Source organism: Coregonus clupeaformis, chromosome 15, assembly GCF_020615455.1.
Source record: "Coregonus clupeaformis isolate EN_2021a chromosome 15, ASM2061545v1, whole genome shotgun sequence".
Taxonomy (NCBI): domain Eukaryota; kingdom Metazoa; phylum Chordata; class Actinopteri; order Salmoniformes; family Salmonidae; genus Coregonus; species Coregonus clupeaformis.
This window is the reverse complement of record NC_059206.1, coordinates 67,070,590-67,090,615: the sequence shown is the minus strand read 5'-3', so window position 1 is coordinate 67,090,615 and position 20,026 is coordinate 67,070,590. Positions and strand designations below refer to the sequence as shown.

Genomic DNA, 20,026 nt, shown 5'->3' with positions numbered 1-20,026 from the left:
TAGGAATCAGATCGCGCCTGGGTTTGAGTCAAGTCTTTTAAATTACATTTACTACAACCAGCAGAGATTTATTAACCACACTCGTGATGCAATAAAGGGATTGGCTGAGCAGACAGCGGCAACTAGCTTAATGGCATGGCAGAATAGAATAGCCTTAGATTTGCTTTTGGCGGAGAAGGGCGGGGTTTGTGTTATGTTTGGATCTATGTGCTGTACTTTCATCCCCAATAATACAGCACCTGATGGGTCAGTGACCAAGGCTCTTCAGGGACTCACCATGCTGACGAACGAACTGGCTGAGAACTCTGGTATTGATAACTCACTAACCGGTTGGTTTGATAACATGTTTGGAAAATGGAAAGCTATTGTTGCAACTTTATTAGGGGGGGCTTTGGCTGGAATGTTCATGCTGGTGTAATGTGGATGTTGCCTAATCCCATGTGTGAGAGGTCTTGTGTTCAGGTCTCTGGAGAAAGCAGTGACCCAACAGATTGTGAGGTTTGGACCCATTCCAGACTCAGACCAATGGAATGAACGCTACATGCCTCCCGCTCTGATGGAGGATGCAGACGATTTCAATCCTGATTAACCTGAATTGAATGAGACAATTTTTTATGTTTAGTATACTATCTTTTCAATGAAAGTTATAGTGAAAATCCTAGAAAGGAGAGTTATGGTTGGAAGTAACATTTGATAGCATGCAAGACAAATTGTATTCTTATTGTGTGATTCATACGAGTGATTCATTTTACATGCAAAACAAGTTGTATGCTTTGTTGTGTGTTTTATTTTATAAGAATGTAGTTTAAATGTGTGTGTGAAATTTAGTCAAAGGGTGGATTGATAAAGAAATGTGTGAGTAAGATATGACTAAAATGTCACACCCTCAGTTAAACTAATAATGTATGACTATTAGTAGACTAGAGCTTAGAGAGTTAATCAAATGTGTTTATATAATATGCATATTTGCCCAGCAACAGAGTATTTGTGTCTTGTAATTAGGCAAGCAGAAGTGCAAAACGATTGAAACCAATAACAGGAGACCGGTTCCCACACAGGGAGGGGGAGTGAAAAAGGCTTGCAGAATATTGTGAGAACAGCGATAACTATGTATGGGAGTAGAGAAAAAATGCAGCCTGCCTGAGCAAGGAGTAGGCTATGATAAGAACATGTGTGTGTGTGTGTATGTGTGACCTGATGGCCAGGAGAGCAGAGGATAATCACATGAGCTAAACCCAGGTGTGAGTTTACAAGATGTGTACAGTGGAAAAATACAGCCCGCCTAAAGCGGGGTGGGAATTTTCCTCTGACGTGTATGTACAAAGAGTGTACGTCCATTTTGTGGCAGAGCGCTCTCAATTAATAAAGACTGACCATTGCAGTAAGGGGTCTTTGTTTAATTTATTTAAACTAGAGATTTACACCTCTGGGAATTATTCAAACATTTAAGAAGTGTTTGACTTCAACCATTGAGATAACAAAATTCTCGTGACAATGACTGGTTTCACATTTTGTCTCCAGCTATCATAAGGTAAAATAGATCTAAAACAATTACATTCATAATTACAATCCCATTATCCAAACGGCTGACTCATTTACCTAGCTCTTATGAATTTGTAAATTACAGTGCATGGAGAATGGTATTATTTCTATTGAAAAAAAGAAAGTAGATGTTGTTCCACTTGGAAGCCACAGGTTGCTCCACCTTATTCGTTTCATCATGCATAATGGGGGTGGAATTATGAGCGAACTAAGTTTTTTTTAAAACAGCGTAGACACACCTCCGCCACCCCTAACGAATAGCGGTATGATTAGCATTCTCAAGCTTAAATGTAAGGTCAGAATACACATAAAGAGTATACATGCCAACTGTTGTCTTATGTATCCAGAGGGGCATACATGTAGAAATTAGGGTTATGAGAGGTGTCCCCTGGACTAACATAAGGGGATGCACTTTGTCACAACACACACTTACCAAAAATATATACATATTTTAATGACACATAGTGAAACATATGTTATGATGTAAATGTAAATGTTATAACATGTTTCGCAGGTTGCTTCTTTGATTTCCCAATGTTCCCCTCATTCTACTAAGGAATCAGATAGTTGGGACATGACAACTTCAGATAAGTGCTCCCACTTCATAAGAACTGCTGGTCAGCTCTGACTTCACTAGGACCAGACTTAGGGCCCTATAAAATGTGTTTTAAATTTTTTGCCTGATTCCATTTTCTCTATTTTGTTTTTCCAGGTTTCCCATGTACCCGTTTTTTCAGGTTTTCGCTCTCAAAAATCACACTTTTAATAGAAAAACAAGTTTGGATTTTCTAAGTCCACAAGAATGCTTAAACCACATCAGAGACCACTTTTGAGGTGTGAGAATTATTTTAGAAATATACTCTTCAGAAAGTTGCAGGAAATACAAATCACTGATGCATTCTGTTCATGTCTTATGATAAACTTTAGTTGATTCCCTACTAAGTTCAATGCATTTTTGAATTTTGTTGAAATCTGTTTTAATGTCTGGATTCCGTGATTCCGTCCGCATTCTCCTTATCGCAGATTTTATTTTACTTTGCAGCTGGTGCAAATGCTTAGTAAAGCTGGGCCTAAGTATGCTCCATCTTGCTGAAAGGAGAGGCTGCAGCGCAGGTCCAGGTCTAGTCCATAAATACAGATCAGTGGTCCTGGGCTTTGCCCACACTGGAGCCGGGCTGCAGGTTGGAGCACAGTTTATACATGCAGTTGAGTGTGTCCAGCAGGAACGACCGTGTCGTGTTAATCTCCATCAGAGTCAGGTTGTCCAGCTGGAGAGGGAAAGATGGAGAGGGAGAGATGGAGAGGGAAAGATGGAGAGGGAAAGATGGAGAGGGAGATGAAAGAGGAGGAAAATGTAAATAAGGGAAAAAATAATGTTTCTACACAAAGTTCCCACATTTAACAACACATACAGATGCATTAATCTAACTATACTTTACTTCTATCATCTTATTAATGCCATGTCTCTTTTCTTCCTGTAAAGTGTGTTGGGACCGTTGTGTGAATGTATGTGAAATAAAGTTGTATTGAGGGAGTTTGTTTTGCTTTAATTTCTTGTTTTCACATGTAAAACTGTTTGCTCTTGATAAAAAGCCATGTATCACTTTATCTGCCTTGCCAGTTTGGCCTATGTTTCTGAACGATCTATCATGCTGCCTTGTTGACAATATTACCCGGTGGTGCTGACTACTGTTCGATTTGAGCAGGGCGGTCCGCCCTCATCGGTTTTGCCCGGTCACATGACAGGCCATAACCTGGTGCCCCCTGGTTCAAATCGAACTTCCTCAGTGATTGATTGATACCTTGGCGTGTGCTTCCTGCTGGCTGATGAAGCTGTCAGCAGAGAGGCGGAGCTTGGCAATGCGCGTGTCCCAGATGTCCTTCACCAGCGTGCGGATCTCATCCGCTTTGGAAATGTTATCAGATGCACTGCAGAGAAACAGGGATATATGACAACACACTGAACACACAGTTAGGTGCCACCTTCCAATCAAATTACAAGTCAATAGCTATATCCAAACTAAGACAATATATCCAAGTTCAAAGTTAGGAAGTATAGGATGATACTGACTGGTTGAGTAGCAGCTTGGTCAGCTCCATGTAGTATGGACTGGAGACTGGGGTGAATGCGTCTTCCTTTCTCTCGAGCTCTCTTATCTCCTCCAGTTTCTCTGCACACAGATGAAAAAGGAAAGAAGTTCAGCTCTGACAATTATTTAAGCTCAAACAACAGGTAGAGAACACATTAACATACATAATTTATACATATTGATATTTAACCAGGACTATGATAAACCCTCTGAGAGACACCTGTCTCCTTAACTTACCTACATCCATCCACTCTGGCGGCACTATCCTGCATTTCTGCCTCTGTTTCAGATTGAGGGCCAGCCACACAGGCACGTCGACAGGTAGCCCTGGGTTAAAAGGACCAAGATCGCCCTGGAGACAGAAATCAAATTCAGAGTCATACTTGGCAGAATGTAAACAAACATACAGTATAAGTAACGTTAGCTAGTTAGCCATCCCCATGGATCTGGCAGAAAAACATGGGAGCCTGGAGTGTAGATAGCTAGTTAGATGGCTAGTAAATGAGTGCGGGCTTTATTAACGTAGCTAGCTAGTAGTTATGAATTAGCTAGTTATTAAACAACATGTGTGATCAGGCCAGCAAAATAGCCTAGCTAGTTATTTAATGTGATAGCTAACTAGTAAGCTAGGCTAACGTCGTAACTAAACAAGAAACCTGTTAGCCATCTTAATGACGTTAACCAACTCACCCCGATCAAGTAGATTTTGTCAAGACTGAAATTGGGGTAATCTTCACCACCTCCTTCTCTGCAAGGAATTCGACCTCAGAAGGGTCCATTCTAACCTTACTTTTATCGTTTTACGTGTAACGTTATCTCCGCAACAACAGTGCCTATCGATGTTGTTGCAAGTTCCCGCGAAATATTCAGAGCAGTGTCACTTGGAACGCGGAAGTCCCTCCTCCTCTCCAAATCAGTCAATTGCATACCATCGTCACTGAGTGGCAGTATTTACCCACAATAGAGGTACAGACGCACAACATGGCCAGAGACGGTAGAGAAAGACCTCCAGATAGAGGTCACTTCATGTAGCCACCTGAAAGAATTGGATGGGGGTAAAAAGCAATATTGGGTCGATTCCGACCCGAGTTAAGCGCGCGTAAATGGAACGTAGGCTAAATGCCTTTTTATGCACTTTTCTCTCTATGTGTATTCTGACCTTGAATTTATGCATTAGAATAGCATGCTATTCACCCCGCTATTCGTACGGAAATTAAGGTGTGACGGAGGTATGTCCAATAAGAAAAACGTACTGGACAGTGTTCAGTAGGAACGGGCAAATTAACAATGGTATTTAAAAGTGTTTTCTAAAGTTGATTAAAAATAACAAAACATTATTTATAATGCTACTATTAATTATCATAGTAATATTATTATTCATATTATTACCGCTATTATTATTAATAGTAGCATTATAAATAATGTTTTGTTATTTATTACTGTTTTTACCATGATAACTATCTATTAATCATTACGTTGAATGCTGTTAACAATAATGTTAATGCTATAATATTATTTGTGCTATAATGGCGATTAAATTTATTCATTTTTGTCTACAGATATGCTGTATTCTGAATTTGACTCAATTCCCTCATAAATTTACCACCGTTTTTTCCTTAGTAAACCATTAATAAGGTCAAGCAAACCTGCCGTTTCCAAGTGGAAAAAGCATCTACTTTATTTTTTCCCATAGAAATAACAGCATTCTCCATGCACTGTAATTTAATCATTGATAAGAGCTATTGATAAAATATAGGTAAATGAGTAATCCGTTTGGAGAAGGGGATGGTAAATAGACATACCAATTGTTTTATATGATTTTCCCTTATGATCCCTGGAGACTAATGTGAAACCAGTCACATGGAAGCAAACAGAAAATCATATAAACGCGAACAGTGAAATCGGCTATAAATAGCTGTGCCGTTATTCAGAATTGTAATTGTGTGCCCTCACAATTTACGTGGATGAAATTTGGAGACCCAAGCTATAGGCTTCTGTAGGGCTGAACCTGCCGAGTTGATGTATGCGCTTTATAATGTTTTATTTATATACCCGGGCTTTTCTCAATTTTATTTTACAATTTGTATCATGTTAAATATTAGCCACTATCAGGAGCCACCGTCAGTAATACCTACATACATTTATAACTGTCATTTTAGTGTTCGTTTTCTTCAATTTCTAGCTGACATTTTGGATCATTCCATTCCGTTTACCTTTCTTTCCTGTCACTCCTATGTAGTTATTGCAGAGGGTCGCTAGCATTAGTGGATCATATTAGGGTAACGTTGTGCAATAATGTGGGACATGTAGCCTATTTTAATTTTTATGGAACTCAAACCACATATACCCATTGTCATACAGTTCCATGGTTAGTGACGATTAGGGTAGATTAATAGGACTATTGTTCAAACCTTATTGTCCACTTTTTTCCACCTTCCAATATTTAATGGATTGAACTCGAATATGACAATTTTCAGGATGAATCAAACCACTTTATTTTGGATTCATCAATATATTTTGTGCATAAAGGCTCTCAAAACCTGTTTTTTAAATGATTCATACATACTTTCCTAACCCTAAAATGTGCCTAAATAATCTACAAGATCAGTGTATTTTAAAATCGACCAGATGGTGCTGAAACGGAGACGAATATCCATATATTTAGATGTCTTTCTTTCATTGATCCCTATATTCTGAGCCCCTTCTCTCTATGTTTCCTAGTTTGTCTACACAATTCGAATTAAAGGTACACCGTATTTAAAGGGATGGCTTAAGCTAAATGTACTGTAAACCCTATTGAATGAAAACTCCACTAGAAAATCTGTTGGCCAGCAAGTGGGAAGGTTTCAGCGTTGAATTAAATGTATTCAGCACATGCAAGGGAACCACCTCAAATGTTCTACTGCTTGAGCTCCTGTTCCGCTTATAGAATATTAGCTCAAAAGTATTGTGGAGCTCCTGCACCTAAATGTAAACAGTAATGGCACCCAAAATGAGTACTAACACCTATTTCAGTCCAAGCACTGGGTAAATCTGAATACTAACTACTTAGAAGTGCTTAGGAAAGGCATGTTTAAGAAAGGCGTACATTTCCTGTCGGAATCGGGCCCTATGGTAGTAGTTCCATCATATTTTCTGATAGGTTATGGACAGTTCTTCAGGGTAGGGGCTCTTTCAGGAATCAGTTTTTCACCATAACATTTGTCATGGCCTCTTACTTCTATCAGAGATGGTTTAGAATGAACTTTTCTATTCCATTCTCAGCTTCTATATCTTGTCTTTTTGGACCCTCATAGATTGGAAAGTATTTTCCGGCATCACAGTGTTTGAGGCGTCACTACAGACCCAGGGTTGATCCCGGGCTGTGTCACAACTGGCTGTGACTGGGAGTCCCATAGGGTGGCACACAATTGGCCCAGCATCGTCCGGGTTAGGGGAGGGTTTGGCCGGGGGTGCTTTACTTAGCTCATTACGCTCTAGCGACTCCTTGTGGCGGGCCGGGCACCTGCAGGCTGACTTCGGTCGTCAGTTGAACAGTGTTTCCTCCGAGACATTGGTGCAGCTGGCCTCCGGGTTAAGCAGGCAGGTGTTAAGAAGCGCGGTTTGGCAGGTCATGTTTCAGAGGATACATGACTCGACATTCGCCTCTCCCGAGCCCGTTGGGGAGTTGCAGCGATGAGACAAGATTGAAATTGGGGGGTAAAAAATAAATACAAATGGAAAGTATTTTCCATTAATATCCACTGTATGCTGTCTCAACCCAAAGTGATGGAACACTGTGGATCCCTCAAGTGTGTAGGGCAGCGCTTGGGTAAGGGAGTGATTTTAGAAAAAGGCATAAAAAACATGCACAATATCTGAAAAGTTACATTTTATTTGTACATTCAGTCCAAAAAATTTTTTTACAAAAAGGTTTAATATATAAAAACCTCAAAAACTATTTTATTTAGGCTTTTATATCGTAACCCAACCCAAAATATGTAATTAATGAATCAATATTAATAACATGGACATTTAGCAGATTTTTTTTATCCCAAGTGACTTACAGTTTATTACCTATCCAATAACAAACTTTTATTCAGCAATTAAAGTAAAGAATAATCAGATAATCTTTTAACAAATAAATACTAAGCTATCTCTTATAAGAAAAACAGTTATCTGAGAATATAAACATTAAGACTTAATAGGTAGTGAAATAAAAAAACATAACATATCTCGTTTAGTACAATTCTGTAATATTTCAATAAGTCAAATCTCAGAACAATAATTTATAATGACTATCATCTCTTTAAGACTACTATTTCTGAAGAACCTAAAGTATTAAATATAAGTCAAAATAAATTATATTCATTTTTCCCTACAATTCAGAATTACGCATACATCTTCACTAACTATTAGCATACAAAAACCATACTCAAAAAATGAGAAAGAAAATGAACACATGTTGTATTGAACGACACCAAGGTCTTGATCACCTTGATCCTCCCTACTTCGGGAACAAAGATCCCAATGGCACCCGTGTCCTGCTTACCCATGAAAATACAACTGGCCAGTGCTCTGAAAGCTCTCTTCCCTGTGAGAGCAATTCACTGGGAACAAAGACTTAGCATTCAGCCCTTTGCATTCCTGCGCTACAGTAGTAAAGGGCACGTCCAACGCCGTTTTGGCCGCAATGTCTTTGTCGAGTGCAGTGCAGTCACTCGGCTGGGAGGCTTAGCACAGGTGCAGCACAGACTTGTTGATCTCAGGGTTGGTCCAGTCATTCCTGAGGTCGTCTAGGTGATTGTCGAAGTCGATCAGGCTCTCGTAGGACCTGCCCTCCAGCAGAGCCGACGTGATCTTCTGAGCCTCACACCAGTCCTCAAAGCAGTCCCTGGATACACACACACACCAACACTCCAGAACCTCAGCTTCACGTTCGAGAATCACAAATCCAATCACATTTGTCACATGAGCCGAATATAACAGGACAATGACCCAAAGCACAGCCCTAAACTATGCAAGAACTATTTAGGGAAGAAGCAGTCAGCTGGTATTCTGTTTATAATGGAGTGGCCAGCACAGTCACCGGATCTCAACCCTATTGAGCTGTTGTGGGAGCAGCTTGACTGTATGGTACATAAGAAGTGCCCATCAAGCCAATCCAACTTGTGGGAGGTGCTTCAGGAAGCATGGGGTGAAATCTCTTCAGATTTCCTCAACAAATTGACAACTAGAATGCCAAAGGTCTGCAAGGCTGTATTTGCTGCAAATGAAGGATTCTTTGACTAAAGCAAAGTTTGATGGACACAATCATTATTTCAATTAAAAATCATTATTTCTAACCTTGTCAATGACTACATTTCTTATTAATTTTGCTAAATGTCCTATTCAAACTCATTTCATGTATGTTTTCATGGAAAACAAGGACATTTCGAAGTGACCCCAAACTTTTGAACGGTAGTGTACATGAAGGCAGGGTAAAGTAACTAGGCATCAGGATAGATAATAATAAGAGTAAAATAAATATCTACCACACTGGGTTCTATTTCACTAACAGATATGGGGATAGTATACCATGTAGTTCCAAATCTTTTTCTGGACAGGAGAAAGACACCCATCAAGAAATTATGCTTGCACAAGTCTAAGACTGCTGCAGTGTTGCAATGCAAGACTGCAGTGTTGCAATACGGTGTGCAAGGCCGACCATAGAATTACATATTAGAACTCATATTAGATCCAATTAGTAATTTAATAGGATCTCTGAGAGGTGACAGCCTGTGTATATGGTATAGCGGTTAAGACTGTCAAATGTCTGCACGTCCAAATCTTTTTGGATAAATGGCTGTTCAGTAGCTGTGATATATCTAGCCCACATGACATATTAGGACAGTCCTATCTGCTCAGGAACACTTACACATTACAGTCCCTGCATTTCCACTTGTTTTCATGGTGGTCATAGATGGCTAATATGGGCTCATAGCAGCCCATGGTGAATCTGGTGCTGTCCACCTGAGGAAAACAACATTATTAGAGATACAGTTGTCAGTGTAGGTCTTATGTGTGAATTCAGTAATGTGGCAGTTCTGATATTGGTCAGCTGATAGAGGATTACCATAATCATTGCTGCTTCGCTGAAGTTCTCTGCAATTCTGGCCGCAACTCTTTCAGCAACCTGGTTAGGTCTGTGGGAGTCAAAAGAAGATAGAGTACATTGTGTATCATATCAACACAACTCTCCACAGAACTTGAAAGGGATCCTGTATCAAAATCTTGTTACCTGAAGTCCTTTGTGCGCTCGTTGGCTTGGTAATACCCAGCTATGACATATTTGTTCTCTTTACACCACGTGTCAATCTGGAAGTGGGGAAAGAAAAAAAATATTAGCTTGTTTGACATTAGCTGACTAAACTCAACTCCATGGTGAAGGAAGTTTCTGATAAACTCCACCAACGGACAAGTACATCAGAAACTTCCTTCACCATAATGTTGACATTAGCTTGACATGTCAGCAGGATTGACAGCTGTTAATGAACTTCTACTTCAACAGGCCCAGAACTTGCAGTGGTGAAAATGCAATGGAATAACATGAAAAATGTTGAAACATTACATGTGAATAGAAGATAAAGACTTTCAATTCACTCACCAATGTAAGTGCCACTTCCAGCATAGGTGCCAATGCAAGCGTGCCGTGGAATAGTGGTATACAATCCACGCAGAGGATTGGAGTGGAATGGCTGTCTTTCTTCTTCTCCTTCTGTTTCTCAGCAACCAGCAATCCGTTCACGGCGCAATGAGGATATTTAGCAGCATGCAAAAGCATCTTGCAATAAGCCTGAGTTGTCAATTTAATACTCATTCTTATTTCCAGATAAACACTAAACTAGTTAATTGTACAAGGATGGTCTAGAGACTGCTAGTTTGACAGCTAGCCAACGTATATCATTCCCGATACAACAGAGAGACCGTGACAGCTCTGGTTGAATACGGTATTCGAGTCTCTAATAACTAGCTACCTACATAAAGGTTACTTTTTGTGAATGCTACAGTGCATTAATGTTATATATTGGTCAAGACGGTAACGTTATATCCTACTACAAATTCACGCTGCTTGGCTTCTCGTTGGTGGTTTGCACCGGTATCGTAAACACTCACACCGCTGTAAAGCATGAAGCAGGCAAGAATAGATAAATACTTCCGGGTCACGGATTTTTGGAATCCTTCAGAATAAATGTCCAGCCCTGTATACTTTGCAAATGAATAACTAGGGCGAAAAATATGGAAAAATAGCAAAATTATCGATATATTTTATACTACTTATCATACAAAGAATAATCAAAAGTAATTATATAAGATATTATGTCGTTTATTTGTTGATGTTATTTTTTTTTTCAAGCCTAAACGCATACTCATTTATTGCACCTTACAAAATAATCTGTATGTTGTGGCCCATCTTAAATCCAATAGTTTTTTTTTATATTGGACACACATATTGTACCTATCTGTACGTTGTGCCACAGTAAAAGGGGTCCATTCTACTCAGGAGCACATATCGTTTCCAAATCCACAGAGTTTACACCCAGAGGAGCATCGTTGGTGATTTGGTGGCCCTGATAGAGAGCCCATCAACTTAAATCCAATGTCCAATATGAAAAAACTATTTGATTTAAGTTGATGGGCCACTCTATAAGGGCCGCCAAATGAGCAGCGACACTCCTCTGGGTGTAAACTCTGTGGATTTAGACATTTGAAGTGCTGCTAAGTAGAATAGACCCCCCTTTTTACTGCGACACAATTTACATGAAATTGTGTACTACTGTGCAATAAGAAAAACGTACTGGACAGTGTTCAATACGAAAGGGCCAATTAACAATTGGATTTAAAAGTGTTTTCTAAAGTTGATTATTATAATAATAATAATAATATTATTATTAATATTGTTATTACAATTATTATTAATAGTAACATTATAAATCATGTTTTGTTATTTATTACTGTTCTTACCATGATAACTATCTAGTAATCGTTACTTTTAATGCTGTTAACAATAATATCAATTATTTGTGCTATAATAGCGATTAACTGTATTCCTTTTCCACAAAATTCTTAGTCTTCTAACTTTTCCTCATAAAATGTTACGCATTTCGAACATTTGTACTATTTTTCACGATCTTCATTTTGGAACTTTTATTTTGAAGGAAAATCGCCGCGGTCACGGCCTTATTCTTGCTAGGTCTTGCTTATTCTTGCTGGTGGAACGAAGGTAGCACACACCCGGGTTGAGAATCCCACGCGTCCCGCACCATATGACAGGCCACAAACACCATTTTGGTTCATCTCAAGGCACACGGCGTGACAGGAAGAATACCAATGCTGCGCCAACATGGTAGCGAATGAACACTAGTTTCGGTACATTAACGTCGTAAAAGTTCAAATTCAATTGCACAGCGAAATGAATCACAGCTCACATTATTTTACAAATACATTTTACTATTTCTAAAATAGTGAAATTCAAATCGTATATTATAAACATCGTTTTACACTATGACAATATGACCGATTGACCTTCCATAGTTTCCCATAATCCCTCACCAGTTACGTATTTCCGGTTAATCACACTTGCTTTATGGTTTTGGAGCGTCGCCGAAAGGATAACAAGTAAGAGATGGCGGGTGGATTTTCTAAATTATTAGACGTCTGAAATACAGCTATCATAGAATATATTATATAGGTTTTAATGAAGATAAACATGCTACATATCTGCTGTGTAATCAGCAATGGATTTGTCAATGTTTCCGAGAGAGCCGAGTGAAGAGATGTGACATTGAGAAGAGAGGCAGACAAGACGAGGCGAATAGGCAGTGGTTGGCTCCATGGACTGTCAAGGCTAGGCTAGCTAGCTTCCTAGCTAACATTCCTGTGTGCCCTGTAGTCTGTTTAGTGGGTATTCCTCCTCATAGTCATGTGTAATGTTACTGTGGAGTTTAGACCGGAGCAGGAATATTACAAAAAGGAATCTAATGTTGGACGTCTATGTATTTGACCTTGTGCCGGTTAGCGATGGATTAGCATTAGGCCCCGTGTAGCTCAGTTGGTAGAACATGGCGCTTGCAACGCCAGGGTTGTGGGTTCGATTCCCACGGGGGGGGGGCAGTATGAAAAATAAATAATGTATGCACTCACTAACTGTAAAAGTCGCTCTGGATAAGAGCGTCTGCTAAATTACTAAAATGTAAATGTTAGCTTGAGTGTGATCATTCTAGCTAGCTAACGTTTGAACCAGTGATGTGTATAAACCCCGGATGCCTGAAGTGGCGCTGTATTGAAGCCACCGTGCAGCCATCTTGGTACTCCTCCTCAATTGTAAAAAATATTTTGGAAGCTATAGAAATGCATTTATTAATGTTTACATTCGTTTTTGACACGTTCATTATATTAGGCACCTTAATGCATACTTTTAAATTACATTGTGAGCTAAACCTAAAAAATATAATATGAAGAAATATCTCTCTATATATATATATGAAAACATTTTCCTTAAAGTATTTTTTTTTAGAGGGTGCTAATGTTACTGTCCCCACTACAACAACAAAAATACTTAAATACATGTAATTTTATCCTTGAAACATTTAATTGAAATACTGTAGAATTCCATTCATTCCTATGGCTGACTGCTCCTACTAGGGAGTGCCAATATGGCCGACCGGTGGCTTCAAACCCTCTCAATAACCAATACATAGCATCACCAATCCAGGGTTTATATACGTCATTGGTTTGAAGTAGTACCTGGGCTTGAAGAGACTATAATAATATAATAATACGCCATTTAGCAGACGCTTTTATCCAAAGCGACTTACAGTTATGCGTGCATAAAACAATTTTTTTTGTGTATGGGTGTCCCGGGGATCGAACCCACTACCTTGGCGTTACAAGCGCCGTGCTCTACCAGCTGAGCTACAGTGGACCATATGACATCTCCTCTGACGTCCAGATCCTTCAATTCAAAGTCCCATTAGCCAGTTCTGCAAATGTTATGTCAAAAACGTTCGGTACTCAACAATATATGGAGTTTCAAAGAGCAACTATCGTCATTACTGCCGTTACTCATGGTATGTACTTCCAAAAAAGGTCAAAGAAAAAACAAAATCAATGATCTTTCTGGATGCTGGATCAGCCGACCTGCGTGTGGGAGTAAGTAAGGTGTATTTGGCGCATGCACACTTGGTAAATATTTTCCTATATATACTTTTTTTTTACTTTTTTTGGAAGTACATGCCATGCGTAACATAAGTTATTACGATAGTTCTGCGAAACTCCATATTTTGATGAGTACCGAACACATTTTGACATAATGTTTGCAGAGCTGACTAATGGGACTTTGAACTGAAGGATCCTGGGTTTCGGAGGAAATCTAGTCATATTCATTCTCTCCTGAAGCCCAGGTACTAGTTCAGCTAAAGTTAGCCTAGGTCGAAATTAACAACTCATTATTTTCAACATGGACGTTAGCTAGCTATCTAACTATTAGCCAGTCTAACGTTACAATGGAAATGTTTGATTAATGTAAGCTTGAAATGTCCACTGCAGATGGATGGCTAAATTGAACGATGGCTAGCTATGTTTAGTTTGCTAGGCAACTTTCTAGCTTAGACATTTTTGCTGCGTAACTTTATCTAGGTTAAGGTAGCTAACTAAGTGGCAAGCAAGCTTTTCCTCTTTTTTTGTTGTTGTTGCCAGTTCTGTTTCTTTGATTGTATTTGTTACAAAAACTGGTTTCTAGCAATGTGTGTATGGGAGGTGACAATAACTAGTTGCTAAATGTATGATTAGGGAGATGTGCAGTTTCATAAATTCTTGTTGAACTGTTGCTATTTTTCTATTTATAAAAACGTAACCACACTATTTTACAAAGACTTGATGGCTAGCCGCTAGGCTATAGTTTCATGTCATCAGAATAACTTATCGGCGATTCGTTGATCAGTAATGTTTTGTTACAGTAGTAGCTAGCTATATTTAATCATTTTCTCATGTATGTTATTTTTTTCAGAATGCTGGCCACCAGAGCCCTTAGCCTTGTTGGCAAACGTGCAATTTCCACATCAATATGTGTACGTGGGGGACATGGTGAGTGATTATGTTGGCAGCACACACCAAATACTTGACCTTCATGGTATGGACCTTTAAAGCCACTCTCTGTAAATTGTACCTACCACTAAAAAGTTGACAAACAAATGTAAACAATGGATGAAATACACCACCACCAGCATGGTTTGGAGATATACAGGAATCAGACAATACCATCTTATTGTAGAATAAGATATTACAGCTTTATTAGGTAAGCTAAAAAAGCAGTTATGCGGCTCCCAAAGGCACACAGTATGTATTTGCCTATGCACGTATTTGCTAAGCAGGTCCTATGCAGGTTTGAATACATGTATTTATTGGTTATGTGTGTCAGTCCTATGTAGTAACATGGTGAGTTTCCTGCAGGTGTTGCCAAGGTGGACGACTACGCTCTCCCATGCTACTTTGACAGGCGGGAGAACCCCCTCCCCGACGTCCAGTTTGTGACCGAGCTGAGTGCAGCGCAGAAGTCCTTAAAGGAGAAGGAGAAAGGCTCCTGGGCTACACTCTCCAACGAGGAGAAGATTGCATGTAAGTGGTTTTTACCCTTTTGTTTTTGTCCGTTTTGTTGTCGCAAGGTAAATGCTTACTCAAATAAAACAAAACTGCTATTGCATAGTTGTTTGGCTATCTGTTCTGTTAGTAAGGATGTAACAATTCACTGATACGCATCAGACCCCGGTTCAAATGTTTAAGATGCGAGTGCATCGGTCCGTGGGAGGCCAAACCGATCCATATGAAGCATGCATTGGTAAGAACCAATTCAAACGTTACAAATCGCCGGTTCCCTAACGTTTATTACTCTTTTTTTTTTGTTGCCTTATTCCGAAAATACCTCATCTGTTGTGACTGAATTGATGTGTCCTCTTCAGCCTATCAAACGTTTATGCATGTCACTGCGTATGATATTGATCTACAAGTCAGATAACTGTGCGCACAGTGCGGGAGACACAGCTGCACGCGCCAACGAGAGGTAGGCCTACCCTAACCCTGTTCGTAGGCTACAGCTGCACGGCACATTCAGCATTCAGATGTTTTTAAAATGGCTTTCGAATTATTCAGTCATAGGCTTTATTAATTGAGGGACAACCAATATAATTTGCTGGGTCATTAGCTAGGTTTCCATCTAATTTGCGACAGATTTTCATGCAAATATTCTAAAATCCGCATAAAAACAATTTTCCCAATAGATGTTTCCATCAAATTGACTTGTTGGTGATAAAAGGCTCTGTGTGATGACGTAGTGCACATAAAAATAGCTTTTACGGTTAAATTCCCACATACCGAACAAAAAACACAAGTTAAATGGGTTTCCATCGCATTTTCAACTCTACTGATGGTTTTCTCACAAAAAAAATTATATTGCGTTATATAGCGAGTGTGCCCACTAGTATTGGCACATGCGCTCTAGCCAACAGCTCACAGAAACAGTGCAGGTATAGCCTACTTGAGATTATTATGGACAAAAGAGCAAGATTATTTTTCTTTGTCACAGCAGCCAAGCATCGATGATCATGTCACCAGAATAAGACCCTCGATATTTATTGGAAAGGAGGATCAAGCTCATCACCTGCACTTTCACCACCCTGTGAAGTTAATCATAATTCATTGAATCTGTATTCTAATAAACTGCATGCTTTCCCGACGAGTCGTAGTGGAAGGACCACACAACATTTCATTGCGTGACTCCAAGTTTACTTCGATATGATGGTTATTATAGTAATATTTGTGCATAAAAGGATTTCCACCGTCATTTCTTGCATAATTTTACAGACACAAAGATCCCACCTTGTCTAGCCTGTTTTGTTTTTGGAAAGTTCACCGACAAATGTTCTGTTTCCATCAGGCCTGTCATGACATTATTTTGGACCGACATGTACTTCACTTGCATAAAAAGGTTGGATGGAAACCTGGTTTGTGTTGCCAAACGCGCTGTAGAAAATGGTTTTACTGGCAGAGCTACAGTTGAAGTCGGAAGTTTACATACACCTTAGCCAAATACATTTAAACTCAGTTTTTCACAATTCCTGACATTTAATCCTAGTAAAAATTCCCTGTCTTAGGTCAGTTAGGATCACCACTTTATTTTAAGAATGTGAAATGTCAGAATAATAGTAGAGAATTATTTTTTTCAGCTTTTATTTCTTTCATCACATTCCCAGTGGGTCAGAAGTTTACATACTCAATTAGTATTTGGTAGCATTGTCTTTAAATTGTTTAACTTGGGTCAAACATTTCGGGTATCCTTCCACAAGCTTCCTACAATAAGTTGGGTGAATTTTGTCCCATTCCTCCTGACAGAGCTGGTGTAACTGAGTCAGGTTTGTAGGCCTCCTTGCTCGCACACGCTTTTTCAGTTCTGCCCACACATTTTCTATAGGATTGAGGTCAGGGCTTTGTGATGGCCACTCCAATACCTTGTTGTCCTTAAGCCATTTTGCCACAACTTTGGAAGTATGCTTGGGGTCATTGTCCATTTGGAAGACCCATTTGCGACCAAGATTTAACTTCCTGACTGATGTCTTGAGATGTTGCTTCAATATATCCACATAATTTTCCTTCCTCATGATGCCATCTATTTTGTGAAGTGCACCAGTCCCTCCTGCAGCAAAGCACCCCCACAGCATGATGCTGCCACCCCCATGATTCATGGTTGGGATGGTGTTCTTCGGCTTGCAAGCAGCCCACTTTTTCCTCCAAACATAACGATGGACATAACGAGGACATTTCTCCAAAAAGTACAATCTTTGTCCCCATGTGCAGTTGCAAACCGTAGTCTGGCTTTTTTATGGCGGTTTTGGAGCAGTGGCTTCTTCCTTGCTGAGCGACCTTTCAGGTTATGTCGATATAGGACTTGTTTTACTGTGAATATAGATATTTTTGTACCTGTTTCCTCCAACATCTTCACAAGGTCCTTTTGCTGTTGTTCTGGGATTGATTTGTACTTTTCGCACCAAAGTACGTTCATCTCTAGGAGACAGAACGCGTCTCCTTCCTGAGCGGTATGACGGCTGCGTGGTCCCATGGTGTTTATACTTGCGTACTATTGTTTGTACAGATGAACGTGGTACCTTCAGGCGTTTGAAAATAACTCCAAAAGATGAACCAGACTTGTGGAGGTCTACCATTTTTTTCTGAGGTCTTGGCTGATTTCTTTTGATTTTCCCATGATGTCAAGCAAAGAGGCACTGAGTTTGAAGCTAGGCCTTGAAATGCATCCACAGGTACACCTCCAATTGACTCAAATGATGTCAATTAGCCTATCAGAAGCTTCTAAAGCATGACATCATTTTCTGGAATTTTCCAAGGTGTTTAAAGGCACAGTCAACTTAGTGTATGTACACTTCTGACCCACTGGAATTGTGATGCAGAGAATTATAAGTGAAATAATCTGTCTGTAAACCGTTGTTGGAAAAATGACTTGTGTCATGCACGAAGTAGATGTCCTAACCGACTTGCCAAATCTATAGTTTGTTAACAAGAAATGTGTGGAGTGGTTGAAAAACAAGTTTTAATGACTCCAACCTAAATGTATGTATACTTCCGACTTCGACTGTATGTAGGCTACCGGAGTGGACACAACTCACATCTTGCTGATTGCACATCTAACTGCTGATTGGGGCTTTTTGGTTGCCAGGTTCACCTTACAAATTGTTGTTACTTCTGCTTTAAATAGTCAGTGCATTTGGTCATTTTTACATGAACAGTGTAAAGGTGTAATTTCATAAGGACAGCAATAATATTTGCCAGCCACACTGGTCGGAACGGGAGAAGAGCGCAGCTCTCCGTAAAGTTCCAAAAGTCAAAACCATTTGCTTTTGAGACGGGTGAAATCCAAAGCTGCATTATATTAATTGGCTATGTATGTCATAGCTCATTTCTAATATTAAAATGTTACTAGCTCCAAATAAACAAATCTGCTATATGACAACTTATTCAGTGGGTGTGATGAGGATTTAAAAAGTGGGGGACAAAAACATTAATTGATTAATTTAGAATTGAAAATGAATGTTTATCCAACAATTGTTTGTGCATCACATCGATATGTTACACTAATTACATCTAATTGCACCAAATCGTTATTATCTAACCAAAGTCTTACATTTTGTCTTTACTGACAGTGTACCGCATTAGCTTCAAGCAAAGCTTCGCAGAGATGAACGAGGGCACAAAGGAGTGGAAATCGGTTATCGCAGGAATGTTCTTCTTTATTGGCATGACCGGACTGGTCGTGCTATGGCAGAGGAAGTTTGGTATGTCTTGTAATAGGAAAAGGAATAGGAATATTTGGCCATCAGTGCCCCTTCAAAAAAATGGGTTGCATGTCTTCTCTGCCCAGTGTATTGCCTCAACCATAATTGTTATAACTGACAAGTAACCAGTTGTTATTGTTAAACAGAATATGTTCTCAATTGTGTTTACCTTGGTAGATAAACGTTCAATACAGACTATTAGAGAATAGATGTTCATAGGTATACTTTAAGGCAGAGCCTAACAAGCTGTGTCTGTCTCGCTGCAGTGTACGGACCTGTCCCCCCCACCTTTGAGTCAGAATGGAAAGAGAAGGAGTTGCAGAGGATGCTGGACATGAGGATCAACCCCGTGGAGGGCTTCTCTGCCAAATGGGACTATGAGAACAAGGAATGGAAGAAGTAAACCAACCATCCAGAGGACCACATTACATACCATGACACCAACAAACATACCAATACTCTTGTCTGTATTTATCTATTGTCCACATTACCTCAGTCAATATGTTTTGGAAGGCCTCTTCCTCTTAAGGTTATCATGTATTATAGAGCAAAATAAAAGTTATTATGTTTACCCAATAGTATGTCTCCTTCTTTGCTGTTATACTACCATGTTGTGGAGGGTTAAACGCCACTGGAGGAGTAGGCCCTACATGCCAATTATATGTGTAGGGCTTACTAGTACAATGAACATCATAAAAATAGCCTAGGTGTGATTTTTCCACATCCATGGATTTACCCTGTTTTTAAACCTGACAAGACTTGTTTCCTTGCCTCTTATCTAATTGTGTTTTAAAATCGGACTAGGGTCAAAAAGTGGTGAAGCGCCATGTAGTTAGTTGCCATTTTTAAGGAATGCATGCTGTAGTCCTGGATTAGGCTATGGCAAGCATTTGTGGGTTTACAGGAATTAAAAAAGCTAAAAGGCATTTCAATACTTGAAATGCATGTCGTTAGGACCTAGTACAAAGCAGTAGTACTGTATGAGTTAATCATAATCCTTTCCAGGTCTGGGCTGCATTACGTTCACATGTACCAATG

At 39.5% G+C, this 20,026-nt stretch overlaps 3 protein-coding genes across 3 annotated transcripts; 1 reads left to right on the top strand and 2 right to left on the bottom strand.

Moving 5' to 3' along the window:
• Positions 1-1,477: 1,477 nt before the first annotated feature.
• Positions 1,478-4,530, bottom strand: LOC121574681 (DNA replication complex GINS protein PSF2). Its single transcript, XM_045225429.1, is given in 6 exon segments — positions 1,478-2,810; positions 3,345-3,471; positions 3,614-3,713; positions 3,870-3,984; positions 4,323-4,360; positions 4,363-4,530. Coding segments are annotated over 6 exon segments (558 nt in total). The 5' UTR covers positions 4,412-4,530; the 3' UTR covers positions 1,478-2,681.
• Positions 4,531-7,520: 2,990 nt separating this feature from the next.
• On the bottom strand, positions 7,521-10,775 carry LOC121576057 (ER membrane protein complex subunit 8). The gene is made up of 5 exons (XM_041889348.2): positions 10,258-10,775; positions 9,892-9,968; positions 9,727-9,796; positions 9,529-9,623; positions 7,521-8,505 (listed from the first exon to the last, which is right to left on the bottom strand). The coding sequence occupies exons 1-5, from the start codon at positions 10,468-10,470 to the stop codon at positions 8,346-8,348; spliced, it is 615 nt and encodes a 204-aa protein (XP_041745282.1). The 5' UTR covers positions 10,471-10,775; the 3' UTR covers positions 7,521-8,345.
• Positions 10,776-12,169: 1,394 nt separating this feature from the next.
• On the top strand, positions 12,170-19,559 carry LOC121575675. Its single transcript, XM_045225342.1, has 5 exons — positions 12,170-12,269; positions 14,659-14,735; positions 15,102-15,266; positions 18,857-18,988; positions 19,255-19,559. Exons 1-5 carry the CDS (start codon positions 12,238-12,240, stop codon positions 19,389-19,391), a joined length of 543 nt encoding a protein of 180 aa, XP_045081277.1. The 5' UTR covers positions 12,170-12,237; the 3' UTR covers positions 19,392-19,559.
• The last annotated feature ends 467 nt before the right edge of the window (positions 19,560-20,026 follow it).